Consider the following 14,279-nt stretch of genomic DNA (forward strand, 5'->3'; position numbering starts at 1 on the left):
GCCCCCATAGCAACTTTCAAACTTCACATTCCCTATACTATCTGTCCCATTGTCCTCAAGGCTTTTTTTTTTATTGCATTATTAGACTTAAATAGTAATAAATCCAACACAGGGAATCATGTGTTCAATTCTTTAACTCTGCCAATTCTCCTCTCTTCTTTTGATTTTTTTTTTTTTTAAATCATTTTTCTTTTTACCAAAATGGAGCAAAATTCATCAAAGGTCACACATCAAATCAATCCATAAATTGAGCCTCGTGAAATTAAACTGTAAATTCTGTATCTAAAATCCTCAACTGTAAACTGTGAATTTATATAATATTTGATTCATTCATTTTCAATGTGACCGCGGAATTTAATCCGGAACGATTTCCGCAAGTACACGCGGAACCTTGTCGCCGTGGCCCATTTTCAGGCGGACGGAGTTCGGAGGAAACTCCTGATGGAGAAGTGCACCTTTTCCGCCTTGTTGTGGTAGCGGACGTAGACCAAATACCGGCTCGTGGGCGCAGTTTAACAACGGGAGCATTTGGCGGCGTATTAGCAAAACCGCCGAGACATCCCTGAGGTCGCCCCCCCCCCCCCGCCCATTTATTTGAACGCGGAGAACCGCGAAGAAGGCATATTCGACGATGGTAAGGAGGCACTAACATGCTAGCCTGGATGCTAACGCCGTCACCCGTCTGGGTGGCAGGGTCGACGACCCAACTAATCTACATAAAACACCCTTCGTGGATTTAACACCCGCGACATCACCGCCCTACCGTGTCTGGCTAGTTGCAGCTTTGCTGTGGCAGGTTGAGCTCCAGGGGAAACCACCAATTGGCACTTAAGTTACCTTTAGTAACTAAACAGGCCTCGCCTTCCGCTTTAGAATGTTTAGAATGTCGTTTCTCTTGCTATATCCTCAATACCTCTTGTTAAATGTTAAGTGATTTCAAGGAAGTCATTTCAAAACAAGAAAGCTGTCCCTCCTCCCTTCCAACATCCTCCATCTCGAGTATCTTGGTTCTGTGTTTTAATAAACTCATTAGGTGCCACTGGCGTCTTGAGCTGAAAGTAAAGGGAAGTTTATTTGTACAGCACGTTTCGTACACAATGGGAAAGGTTAAAATTTATGATTTTTAAGAATAAAGGCATAGAAAAAAATACAAAGCTCACTGATAATGTCAAAGCGTAATGTTGACTGGTATTCACATCGAATCTGATTTGACTGACAAAATTATTAGTTGGGTACAGAAGAAGAATCTTTATAGCACATGCTTGCACATATGCTTTGGATGGTGGCCGGTGAAATGAGGCCTCTGGGTTTAATCCATCCTGGCTTGTCCTTCCTCCAGGGGCACAGCCAGGAGCAGTGGGCAGTATTCGTGGACGCGCGTCCATCGCTGATCAGACAATCATGTGTGCATGTTTTTGGTGGGGGTCCTTACGGACTTTAGGTGGAGGAAACCCCATGTGAGCACAGGGAGAACATGCAAACTCCACATGCCCTGCACCACCGTGCCACACCATACAACCCTACTTTGTGGAATCTCTGAGAATCTCCTGCACATATTATATTATTTTTTTCTCACCCATGTCTCCTCTCCTCACAGTTTCTCGTGGTGCGCCGGACATCGACCTCTACCTGAACTTTACATGGTGGGTTGGGGGTTGGGGCGGGGTTGGGATTATCCCGTGAACCCCTTATCTCCTAATTTCTCCCGGCCCCATCCCCATCTCGACCCCGCCCCTCCTCCCCGATGAGGCTGTGAAGTTGGGAGACCTGTAACGGCACGGTTCTATGACATTAAATACAACAGCTGAGGCGGAGTGGCAGTCGCAATGTCATCCAACAGGAGCCAGAACCCCCACGGTCTGAAGCAGACTGGGCTGGACCAGATCTGGGATGACCTGAGGGCAGGAATACAGCAGGTCAGTGGCTCTTTAGAAGCATCGCCCGCCATCTATTACTGTCTTAGGGGCCCACTTTTGCTTCTAAAGGTGTGATAGGTTTGTTGTTGTAGCCCAGACATTGATTTTAGTTTCAGAGATTTTTCTGATGTCTGACGTGGTTAATGTTGATTAAGGTGTTTTCAATTCATTTGACATGTGTGGAATTTCACTTTTAAGTATAAGCCATACTACAAGATTGTAAAAATCGGCCCAAAATTGACTATTTTCTTGTAGTGTCCCCCTTGCTTTAGTATATTGAGAGTCGGATATTTATCTATAAAAATCCACCACCATCAAACATCAGTTTGAGTGGTCGCTATGTTTACTTTTGCGCTCCTTTTTTCCCTTCTCAAGATTCAAGATTCAAGATTTTTATTTGTCATATACATATACATACTTCCATACATATATGCAGTGAAATGTAATGCAACGCACCCGGTGATAGCACACACTATGTCCTAGGAAAAAATTAAAAAATAAAATAAAAAGTGGAAAATTCCTTTCTAATAGACCGACTAACTGACTCCTAAAACGTAATACAGTAAGTGGAATACTTATAGAATAAGATAAAAAATATATAGAATAAAATACAATAAAAATAAATTGAAATAAAATGGAATAGGTTGAAGGAATATGCCTATGTATATACAGATATGTGCATTTAAAGTGGCATGTGAATTAAAGTGGCATGTGAATGTGAATAGTGTGAGGTAGTGTTTGGGATAATACAGCACAGTATACAACAGTACGGCGCAGCAATACGGCATCACGAACAACCCTGAACAGTGATACAGTATGCGGTACAGTATGCTACATACAGTACAGTAGGTAGTGGAGCCTAGTGCATGGCTCAGTTAGGACCCCTGGTGAGGTCAGCGTTGACAGTTCTAATGGCGTGCGGGAAAAAACTCCGTCTCAGTCTCTCTGTTCTCGCTGTGTGACTGCGGAGGCGCTTGCCTGACCGCAGCAGCTGAAACAGTCCGTTGTTGGGGTGATGAGGATCCTTCATGATCCTACGGGCTCTGCTACTACACCTCCTGGTGTATACCTCCTGCAAGGGGGGAGGGTAGTTCCAGTGGTACGTTGAGCTGAACGCACCACCCTCTGCAGGGCCCGCCTGTCCTGGGCAGTACAGTTCCCAAACCAGGCAGTGATGTTGCCTGTCAGGATGCTCTCCACTGCTCCAGAGTAGAAGGACTTGAGGATCCTCACCGAGACCCGGAATTTCCTCAGCTGCCTGAGGTGGTAGAGACGCTGCCTCGCCTTTCTCACCAGAGTGTCTGTGTGAACAGTCCATGTTAAGTCCTCTGTGATGTGGACTCCCAGATATCTGAAGCTGCTCACCCTATCGACAGAAGTCCCATTAATCCACAGGGGCGCGTGCGTCCTCGATTGTGATCCACGCCTAAAGTCCACAATCAGCTCCTTGGTTTTGCTGACGTTCAGGTGTAGGCTGTTGTCCAGGGACCAGAGTGACAGGTCAGCCACCTCCTCGCGGTAGGCCTTCTCATCGCAGTCGGTGATCAGGCCCACGACCACGGTGTCGTCAGCAAACTTGATGATGGTGTTGGAGCTGGACCTGGCCACACAGTCATGTGTGTACAGGGAGTACAGTAGGGGGCTGAGGACGCAGCCCTGGGGGGATCCTATGTTCAGGGTGAGGGAGCTTGACATGTACTTCCCCACCTTGACCACCTGGGGGCGCCCTGTGAGGAACTCCAGGATCCAGGTGCACAGCGGACCATTCAATCCTAGCTCCATCAGCTTGACAGCCAGTCTGGTGGGAACTATGGTGTTGAAAGCTGAACTATAATCAATGAACAGCATTCTCACATAGGCCCCCTTCTGGCCATCCAGGTGCGTGAGCGTGGTGTGCAGTACCTGGGAGACCGCGTCATCCGTGGATCTGTTCTGCCGGTACGCGAACTGCAACGGGTCCAAGGTGCGGGGAAGGGAGGCGCAGATGTAATCCTTAATCAACCTCTCGAAACACTTCATGACCACCGAGGTGAGGGCCACCGGACGGTAGTCATTCAGGCAGGTTGGAGAGGCGATCTTCGGGACAGGAACGACGGTGGACCTCTTGAAGCAGGACGGGACCACTGATTCAGCCAGGGAGATGTTGAATATTGTGGTGAACACTGGAGCTAGCTGGTTAGCACAGGTCTTCAGTACTCGCCCAGATATGCCATCTGGGCCCGCAGCTTTCCTGGTGTTCACCCGCACCAGAACCCTCCTGACCTCGTGCACGGACACTGAGAGTGCGCGCTCATCCCCAGCGGTGTAACTCCAATTAGCCGGCGAGCTAGCGGTGCTGCTGCCAGACTCGAACCGCGCATTAAAGGAGTTCAGTTGGTTGGCCAGGGAGGCGTCCACACTCGTGGCTGGGGAGGAGCTGCTCTTGTAGTTTGTTATTGTTCGCAGCCCCTCCCACAAGCGTCTTGTGTCCCCCCGCTCCATCTGCAGCTCCACGGTGTCTCTGTACGTCCGTTTGGCGTCCCTCACCGCCCTCCGCAGATTGTACGACGCCGCCTTGTAATTGTCCATGTTACCAGTTACCAATTGTCCAATTGTCCATGTTTTGTTTATAACCGGTTGCTTTGATGTTGCTGATATGCAGCAGCAGCTGCACTGACGGCTATGCCTTAATTAGACAATCGAGTGTTGATTTGTAAAGAAAAACACTTGTTTCTCAATAAGTAACTTTTATTTGATAATAAATAAATAATAACAATTATAAATAATAAAAAAAAGAGAATATTTAAACAACACACCTAAACAGTTAAGAGCTTTATCAAAACTAGACTTTAGAATAATCAACAATAAGTTACTTATTACACTACTTTTAAGTAGTGTACTGTTGGAGAATTCTCAGTTCACACAGATGCACTTCCGAACCGTGATGCTGTACATTCTGTCCTTACTTCTACCGAAGAGGGTTTTACAGATGAGAGGTTGTCTGCCATTGGTTAGGTGTCATTCACAGGATTATGCCCCCCAATCATATCCCCCGGTGTTTCCCTCTTACAATGATTTAACAGTCAAACTCCAGTCACAGATACATTCTTACTGTGCTATAAAACAAACCACAATACTGTCAAGCCCCGTGGGGTTGTCCTTATCTCCCCACAAAGTTCAGTAAAGATGGAATGTGGTCTGGTCTTGTGACAATACAGTATTATAGTTAAAGAATAGCCTCTTCAATATGTCACCCACCACAGCAAAAGCTGCCATCTCACGCATTTCTAAAATCGCAAGGAGCAGCCAAATAAGTTGGAAAAAACCTTTCTTGAATGAAAATTACATTTTTCCAGATTCGTGTTCCTTTATGTTTTTTTTAATCTCAACATATTTTCCAAAACTGAGTTTGATTTATAAATAGTAGAAAAATGTAAAACCGTGGAGTTAAATATTCACGTTAGATTACATTGGGAAACGCAGTTCTCTTACTGAGACGCTAAACAACGCTGAACGACGCAGATCGATCCTTTAAAGCGACCGTTCAGGTGAAGATCATTCCTACATATTCCATGTGATGTGAAGTCACAATGTGAAACCATTTTAATAGAGTTCAGCCTTTAAAAATTACGTGTTTTATACACACACCGAGACAATGTTGCGGAGGGGTCATGTCACTGATGTCACAGTCACTTCCGTAAACAAGTCGAGGCTCCGGTTTCACTTGTTTGTGAAAACTCCGGTTGATTAGGAGAAGCGGGAGGAGGAAGATCTAAATCATATCGCGGACCTTAATCTGACAAGTGTGATAGATCCAAGTCATTTTAAGCAGCGCACACTGGACTTCATTTTCTGTGATGATAGTTCTCCGACAGTGACGCTGAATCTGATATTACTCCGAACTTGGAGAACATTTTAAACAGCGGATTTCAACCCGAATGTGACTATGAAACTGAATATTTCCAAGAACCACCGGAACCACCACTTTTATAAAACATGAATATTCTTACTGTTAAATAAAAGCTTTTTTCAAAACAAAATTACGTTCAACGTTCCTCTAAACACAAGAACAAAGCAGTGATTGGCCCATTCCGCAGTATGTTAAGTAGTTACAGTATGTGGCTTTGGCTACCCCATTTGCATTCTGGGAGCTAGGTGAATGAAGCTAAGTCTCGGCAAAACTTTAAAGGTGATTATCTCAGCAACACAGTTTGCAAGTTTGCCACAGTTTGGATAAATAATTCCAGCACGTGATTTGACCATAGTTGAGTAGGCTAGAGCAATAGTTTCAGTTGTAACTAATCTTCTCCATACATTAGTCCAGTTCAATTGTCCTTCAGAAGGATTATAGTGAAATACTTTTAGCCGTTTACCACTTTGCTTGATTTCAACAGAATGTGTCGTATCTCTATCAATAGGATTATATATTAGATTAGTCGTATTAGTATAGGTTGGAAAACTTGTAGCCCATGCTAAACATCTAGATTCTTCCCATGATGTTGATATACGTGACAGAGGGAATGGTGCTTGTACTGTGTGAGGCATTTTAGTACATACTGTATATCACGTGAATGATCCGCACCATACCCTTTAACTGAATGATTAAAAAACCTCCACCACATTTTTTGTTGAAATGAAAGTCCAGTGGAGTCAACATTTAACCATGGGTGGACTACGTTCGCTACAGAATGTTCATTTCTCACTTGGGGCTCTACTTCTGGATCTGGTGTGAGTGAGAGGGGTGGGGGAGTGGCTGTTTTTTAAGTCTCGCGTGGAACTGTGTTCCAGGGTTGGGTGATCAACAGGTGATGGAGATGAGAAAGATGATCACACAGACATGACCAATCTTTTCCGGTTGATGTGGCGTCATCTTTTTCAAGTACAGGTCTTTGCCACTGTAGTCGCAAATCGTGATCAATTGGATCGTGATCTCAGTTCACGTCCAATGATTCTCCGTCATTGTCGTTTATCTGGTCATCTGGAAGGTTTCGGACTTTCTTGCAATGAGATGCGTCTACCCACGTTGGTCATTCTGCCAGCTTAACTTCTGCTGGGGTAGTGAGGAGCATCTGGGACAGTCCCAGGAATCTTGCAGAGTTCCAGCTTTTCCTCCGGAAGTCGCGTATCACCACCCAGTGACCTGGTCGGAGGTCGTGTAATGTCCCTTCAAGTGGTAGAGCTGCTTTGACCTGGGACCACACAGACCTCAACACTAGGGTGCGAGACATACAATATGACACCATTTCTTGGTCCATGTTATGTAATTCATCCGTGGCTGTAACAGAGGGAGACGGACCTAATCGCATCGGCCTCCCGGTCAGCACTTCATGCGGAGACAGTCCAGTAACACTATGTGATTGTCCTAGCATTTCCATCATTACCAATGGCAGGCATGAAACCCAATCAAGTTTGGGTTCAGCCATAGTTTTTGCTAATTTATTTTTTATCGTTCCATTTGCTCTTTCTACAGCACCACCGCTTTGTGGATGGTAAGAGCAATGAAATTCAATCTGTATCCCCAGATTAGCAGAGAGTTCCTTCAACACTTGGTTGGCAAAGTGACTACTATTGTGCAAGCTTACCTTCACTGCGATCTCCCAGCATGGAATGATTTCTGTCAGTAGTGCTTTTGCCACGGCACGAGCATCATTGATTTTACACGGGAACACTTCAATCCATTTAGAAAATATGTCAATTATCACCAAACAATAGTTTTTACCACGACAGGGAGTCCGCTCGATAAAGTCCATCATGAGGTGCTTGAAGGGAGCATTCGTAGTAAGAGCTGGCGGTAGAATTTCCAAGAAACCCTGCGTTGTTCTGTGCACAAATAGCACATTTTTTACAAAAATTGTTCGCAAAAACTGTGAAGCCTGGGATTTCATAATGTTTACTTAAGTATCTATCCATCCCCCCTTTTGACACATGGTCCTTACCATGAGTCAAACAAGCAAAGTAATTAAAAAGCCGGTGGGCTAAAAATGCCTTGTTGATGACAGAGATCAGAGGAGAATGGGCAGACTGGTTCTAGACGATAGAAAGTAACTCAAATAACTACTTGTTACAACCAAGGTATGCAGAATACCATTTCTGAACGGACAACACATCGAACCTTGAAGCAGATGGGCTACAGCAGCAGAAGACCACACCGGGTGCCACTCCTGTCAGCTAAGAACAGGAAACTGGGGCTACAATTCGCACAGGCTCACCAAAAATGGACCAATAGAAGATTGGAAAAAACGTTGCCTGGTCTGATGAGTCTCTATTTCAGCTGTGACATTCAGATGGTAGGGTCAGAATTTGGTATAAACAACATGAAAGCATGTATCCTTCCTGCCTTATATCAACGGTTCAGGCTGGTGGTGGTGGTGTAATGGTGTGGGGGATATTTGTTTGGAAAACTTTAGGCCCCTGACTGCCAATTGAGCATGGTTTAAACGCCACAGCATACCTGAGTATTGTAGCTGACCATGTCCATCCCTTTAAGACCAGAGTGTACCTGTCTTGTGATGGCTACTTCCAGCAGGATAATGCACCATGTCACAAAGCTCAAATCATTTCAAACTGGTTTCTTGAACATGACAATGAGTCAACAGGTGATGGTGATTTACTCCAATGGCCTCCAGTCACCAGATCTCAATCCAATAGAGCACCTTTGGAATGTGGTGGAACGGGAGATTGGCATCATGGATGTGTAGCCGACAAATCTGCAGCAACTGCGTGATGCTATCATGTCAATATGGACCAAAATCTCTGAGGAATGTTTCCAACACCTTGTTGAATCTATGCCACGAGGAATTAAGGCAGTTCTGAAGGCAAAAGGTGGTCCAACCCGGTACTAGCAAGGTGTACCTAATAAAGTGGCTGGTGAGTGTACATACTTTCATATATACAGTACATGCAGTGAAATGTTATTGCAATGCACCCGGAGATTATGCAAAATAAGTTTGAAACTGAACACAATAGCTATCTAATTTCTAACTAACTAACTAACTAACTAACTAACTAACTAACTGAAACTAACTTATTCCGAAAACATAAAGCAGTTAGTTAATAGAACAATATAAAAAAAACAAGACTCAAAAAGGGAATACAGAGTGGGGGTACAAAATTGAAATAAAGGGAATGACTGAAGTAGCTGGAACGGTACATTGTTGGGGTGGTGAGGATCCTTCATGCTCCTGCGGGCTCTGCTACTACACCTCCTGGTGTATAAGTCCTGCAGGGAGGGGAGGGTAGTTCCAGTGGTATATTCGGCTGAAAGCACCACCCTCTGTAGGGCCCGCCTATCCTGAGCAGTACAGTTCCCAAACCGTCCTCGGTTGTAATCCTCTCCTAATGTCCACAATCAGCTCCTTATTTTTGCTGACGTTCAGGAGGAGGCTGTTGTCCTGGCACCAGAGAGACATGTCAGCCACCTCCTTGCGATAGGCCTTCTCATCGTCGTTAATGATCTGGCCCACCACAATGGTGTCGTCAGCAAACTTGATGATGGTGTTGGAGCTGGACCTTGTCACACAATCATGTGTGTACAGGGAGTACAGTAGAGGGCTGAGGACGCAGCCCTGGGGGGATACTGTGTTCAGGGGGAGGGAGTTGGACATGTGCCTCCCCACCCTAACCTCCTAGGGCCGGGCTGTGAGGATATCCAGGATCCAGGCACACATTGAAGGTATTGAAAGCTGAACTATAATCGATGAATAGCAGTCTCACATAGGCCCCCTTTCGGTCATCAAGGTGCATGAGCGTGGTGTGTAGTACCTGGGAGACCGCATCATCTGTGGATCTGTTCTGCTGGAACGTGAACTGCGGCGGGTCCAAGGTGCGGGGGAGGGAGGTGCAGATGTAATCCTTAATCAGCCTTTCATGACCACCGAGTTGAGGGCCACCGGATGGTGGTCATTCAGGCAGGCAGGAGAGGCGATCTTCGGGACAGGGATGACGGTGGACCCCTTGAAGCAGGACGGGACCACCGACTCAGCCAGGGAGGCGTTGAATATCGTAGTACCGGGGCTAGCTGATTAGCGCAGGGCTTCAGTACTCATCCAGATATGCCATCTGGGCCCGCAGCTTTCATGGTGTTCACCCGCATCAGAGCCCTCCTGACGTCATGCTCAGACAGAGCGTGCACGCTCATCCCCAGCGAGGTAACTCCAATTAGCCGGCTAGTGGTGGTGTTGCCAGCCTCAAACCGCGCATAAAAGGAGTTTAGTTTGTTGGTTAGGGAGGTGTCCACCCTCGTGGTGGAGGAGGGGCTGCTCTTGTAGTTCGTAATAGTCCTCTGCCACAAGTGTTTGGTGTCCCGCTGCTCCATCTGTAGCTCCATACGTCTGTTTGGCGTCCTTCACCGCTCCCCGCGTGTTGTATGACGCCCCTTTGTAATTGAACATATTTCCTGATACAGATGGCACAGATGGATTTATCGACCCACGGTTTCTGGTTCAGAAATATCCAAACTTTCACCGTGGTAACGATGCTGTCCACTAACTTAGCTATGAAGCTCACAGCTACTTCCGTAAACTCGCTGACATCACTCGAACTTGATTGGAACACGTCCCAGTCTACGTCAGTCAGAGCTTCCTGAAGCGCGGCCTCTGCTTGGTCCGACCACCGCTTTACTTCCCTCGTCACCACCAATTCACGGCTTGTAAACAGGCACCAGCGAAATTGTGGAGTGATCCGATTTCCCGAAAGCAGGGAGCGCGACGGTCTTGAAACCGTTCTTGTAAGGTGTGTAGCAGTGGTCCAAAGTTCTATCTCCCCTGATGGCACACGTGATGTGTTGATAGAAATTAGGCAGAACATTTTTAAGATTCGCCCAAGTGGCGTTTTCACGACCCTTCGGCACAGAGACACAGACGACGGGGGGTTGTTAACACTAGTTTATTGTAGAGAGAAGGCTTGTGGAATTAGCTTGGAGCAGATGGAACATGTCATGACAGGGCTCCTATCCTAAGTGCGTGTATGGATGGGGTTTTTAAGCCTGCCACTCGTTAGCCCAACCAACGAGCATCAGGTGTGGCTGCTCAAGCCATCCCATTCCACCACAATTATATCGGTCCGATAGTTCTGTGTCGGTGTCCTCTTCCGGTGGAATATAAACAGCTGTGATGATGTCCGTGCTGAATTCCCGGGGTAGGTAGAATGGACGGAATGAGATGGTCAGCTGTTCCAGGTTCGGCGAGCGTAAGCGGGAGAGAGTCTTGGTTTCGCAGCGCCTGTTTATCATGAGCCAGACACCTCCACCCTTGGATTTCCCCGCCTCCTCCAACCTGTCAGCACAGAACACGGAGAAAGACTTGGCTGGACGTATGGCGTGGTCCGGCACCAGCGGGTTCAGCCACGTCTCCGTCAGGCAGACGATGCAACATTTCCTTGTATCCCAGTTGAATGTAATTTTCGCTTGAAGGTCATCCATCTTGTTCTCCAGGGACTGGACATTGTTAAGGAGGATGCTTGGCAGAGGTGGACAGTAAAGGTTGCATCCTCATTCTAACCCGAATGCCGCCTCGTTTACCACGGTGCTTCCTCCGTGGGCCCACCCGTGGAACAGCGGCTCCATTGTTGTTGTTTCCTGGTTGGAAGAGTTGCCGCTTAAAATACCCACCGGCTGCTCTGGATCCGTGCATAAAAAGTCCCAAAGTTGTTCTTTTAGGGAAATTTTTATATCCACAAATGCATCCTGGTCATAGGAGATCACTGCCGATGAGTTTTTGGTGGGCATAGTGATATTAAATGGAAAAAACTAAAATGTGCATAATCGACACAGAGTGTCTGCACAGGCGACTGCAAGGGGTGGCGCCACAGTCGCGAATGTGTTCGAAAATGTGTTCGAAAAATACACGTAAGATGCTAAAAAGGCTATTGTCCTTTATGAGACATGAAACATCATTCAAACCATTGATTGTCTGCAATTTCTCTCACAGTACTTTTCACCAAATAAGCTCAGAAAAACTATAACTATTTTTGTCGGAGGTAGTAAAAGGAAAATTACTACCTGTGCTTGTGTTTTCTACATGTACTACAACGCCATCGGCTCTGTCTTAAACTCTTACATTATGCGACTGCGGCCACCATATTGGAGTAGTCGAGATCTGCTGGTGGGCGGTTGCAGTTTGCGTTGAGGGATGGCGGTTGCAGTTTGCGTTGAGGGATGCGGCACAGCGGACCAAAGCTCGCCCAACTCCAAATCAAATATTATGAAAGACTGTTCAGAGCCGGGCGAGCCTCAGTCGACTCTGTGAAGGGGCCCGCAATCCCCCAGCAGAACTACAGTTTTTTACCGGCGGATCTTGACCACCCCAATATGGCGATCATGTTGGACAATATTACCCACAAAAATACAAGGAGAAATGCTAACCTGCTTGTGATTTCGAAGTTAATTTCAACGCTCATTTTTATCAATTTTAAGTTTTCGGAATGGTGACACGCCTATTGTGTACTGTTATATATCGCAACAATATGATAATATAAGGCAGGCTTTTTTTAGTTATCACCTTATCCAACCCAGATGCTCTGCTCTTATAAAAAAAAATATATATTTTCAGAGCAGTTATTGCAGTAATACTTTTGTATGTGGTATTAGTAAGTAATAGTACCAGTAGTAGTAAGCCTTTGTGCTGTCCTGTTGTGACGACTTCTTTATTGTGACTGTTGTTTCCAATGAAAATCTCCACTAATGTGATCACTTAAGCATGATTCAATTAGTTGAATTTAAAACCTGTAATTGTTATATTTATATATCTTCATTGTTTTTGTACATATCATCATCATCTATTGTGTAGTTTTGCATCAAACTACAGTGTGGCATAATACATTACTGACACCTTCCTCTCCTATATCCCCTGTTAGGTTTACACCAGGCAAAGCATGGCCAAGTCACGTTACATGGAACTCTACACGTATCCTTTCCTATCTCAAGAGAAAGGAAGTTGCATATGTTCTAGAGATCTGAATGCAACGCCTGTTCATATTGAGGTCCATGTAGCAAACGTTTTATTTGTTGTGATGTCGTGGAGGCCAAGACGAAGGCGTGTTGTAGGATGAAGTGGAAAACTGTGTCAATGATCATCAAGATGAAAGTTCATCTGAGTCAAGGCCAAGGCCAAAACCAAAGCTTACTAAAGGATCGGTCCACTGTTTCTCACCCCAGGCCTCATCGAAATGTCAGCTGCAGCTTCTCCCTTTGCCTAAATGCAATCCAATGTTTATGCTTTCAAAAACTTGAATCTCTTTTGGAAGCTTAATTGGTCTCCTTTATGAAGCCATTGCACTATATTGCAGTACAGTGGCTTCACATTTAAATTCAATTAAAGATAAAAATTAAGATTACATTGCTTTAACCAGTCTAGTGTGCTCTTTCGAAGACGGTCAAGTCAGAATTTGCCATGATCTCCGCCTTCTTCTACTTTCTCCTCCCTCTCCTTACCTGTCCCATTAGTCCAACTCTATTCACCTGCGCACACAGCTGTGCCAGATCTGCAATCTAACCACTATATATGCCTCTCTCACCAGTCACCCATTGCCAGATTGTCTTCGATGCTTGCACCAGACTCTCCAGCGTTCTCCGGACTGATTCCCCGCCACCTACTCTGCCTTGCTCCGACCACGTATCCTGCCTGCCACTCCGCCTGTCTTCTGTCTGCACTCCTCGTTATCGAACCTGCCTGTCCCAGACGATGTATCCTGCCTGCCCCCTGCCTGTCTTCTGTACGCTCTACAAATAAAAGACATTACCAAATTTCCCTGCCTGTCTTTGTGCTGCAATTGGGTCCTAACCACACCCGTTACAGTACAATCTGGCCAACAATGGACCCAGCACACAACGCCGAGTTGCTGGCACGCCTGGGAAGGGTGGAGTCACAGCTGCAACACCAGGAGGCTGTCCGAGCCTCCACCTCAGCGGACGTTCGGCTAGCGGCAGCTAGCCAGGAGCAAGGGCTCGCCACGCTAGCTGCCCAGGTCCAGCAGCTCACCATCGCTCTCGGTCAGTTCATCCCGCCTCCTGCTTCCCGGGACCCACCTGCACCGGCCCAGCCTGGGTACTCCCTGGAGCCCCGGGTGGGGGTTCCAGAACGCTACGCCAGAGACGCAGACGGCTGTAGTCCGTTCATTACGAACTGTTCCATCCTCTTCGCTCTGCAGCCCCACACCTTCGCCTCCGAGGAAGCCAGGGTGGTGTTCACCTTAAATCACCTGACGGGCCGCGCTCTGCTGTGGGGAACGGCCGCGTGGGAATGACGCACACCAGCCTGCTCCTCCTTCCACGCCTTCGCCGCCGAGCTCCGCAAGGTGTTCGGGGTGACATCACGAGGTCCCGATGCTGCTGGTGGTCTTCTGGGTCTCAGTCAAGGGTCCCGCTCCGTGTTTGATTACGCGATCGAC

At 46.6% G+C, this 14,279-nt stretch overlaps 1 protein-coding gene across 3 annotated transcripts in view; it reads left to right on the plus strand.

Moving 5' to 3' along the window:
* The first annotated feature begins 449 nt into the window (after window positions 1-449).
* LOC307237950 (cullin-1-like) overlaps window positions 450-14,279 on the plus strand; it is a 56,679-nt gene continuing 42,849 nt past the window's right edge. For 2 of the 3 annotated variants that reach the window (XM_080010761.1, XM_080010765.1), the window contains exons 1-3: window positions 450-634; window positions 1,598-1,916; window positions 12,747-12,796. In XM_080010761.1, the coding sequence (XP_079866887.1) occupies window positions 1,827-1,916; window positions 12,747-12,796 (140 nt within the window). In that variant the 5' untranslated portion in view covers window positions 450-634; window positions 1,598-1,826. Of the gene's footprint in view, window positions 635-1,597; window positions 1,917-3,842; window positions 3,946-12,746; window positions 12,797-14,279 lie in introns of those variants that run through there. The other variant, XM_080010764.1, reaches the window with a different exon arrangement.

The sequence above is a fragment of the Zeus faber genome (assembly GCF_960531495.2).
Source record: "Zeus faber genome assembly, chromosome: 12".
In the NCBI taxonomy this organism is placed as follows: domain Eukaryota; kingdom Metazoa; phylum Chordata; class Actinopteri; order Zeiformes; family Zeidae; genus Zeus; species Zeus faber.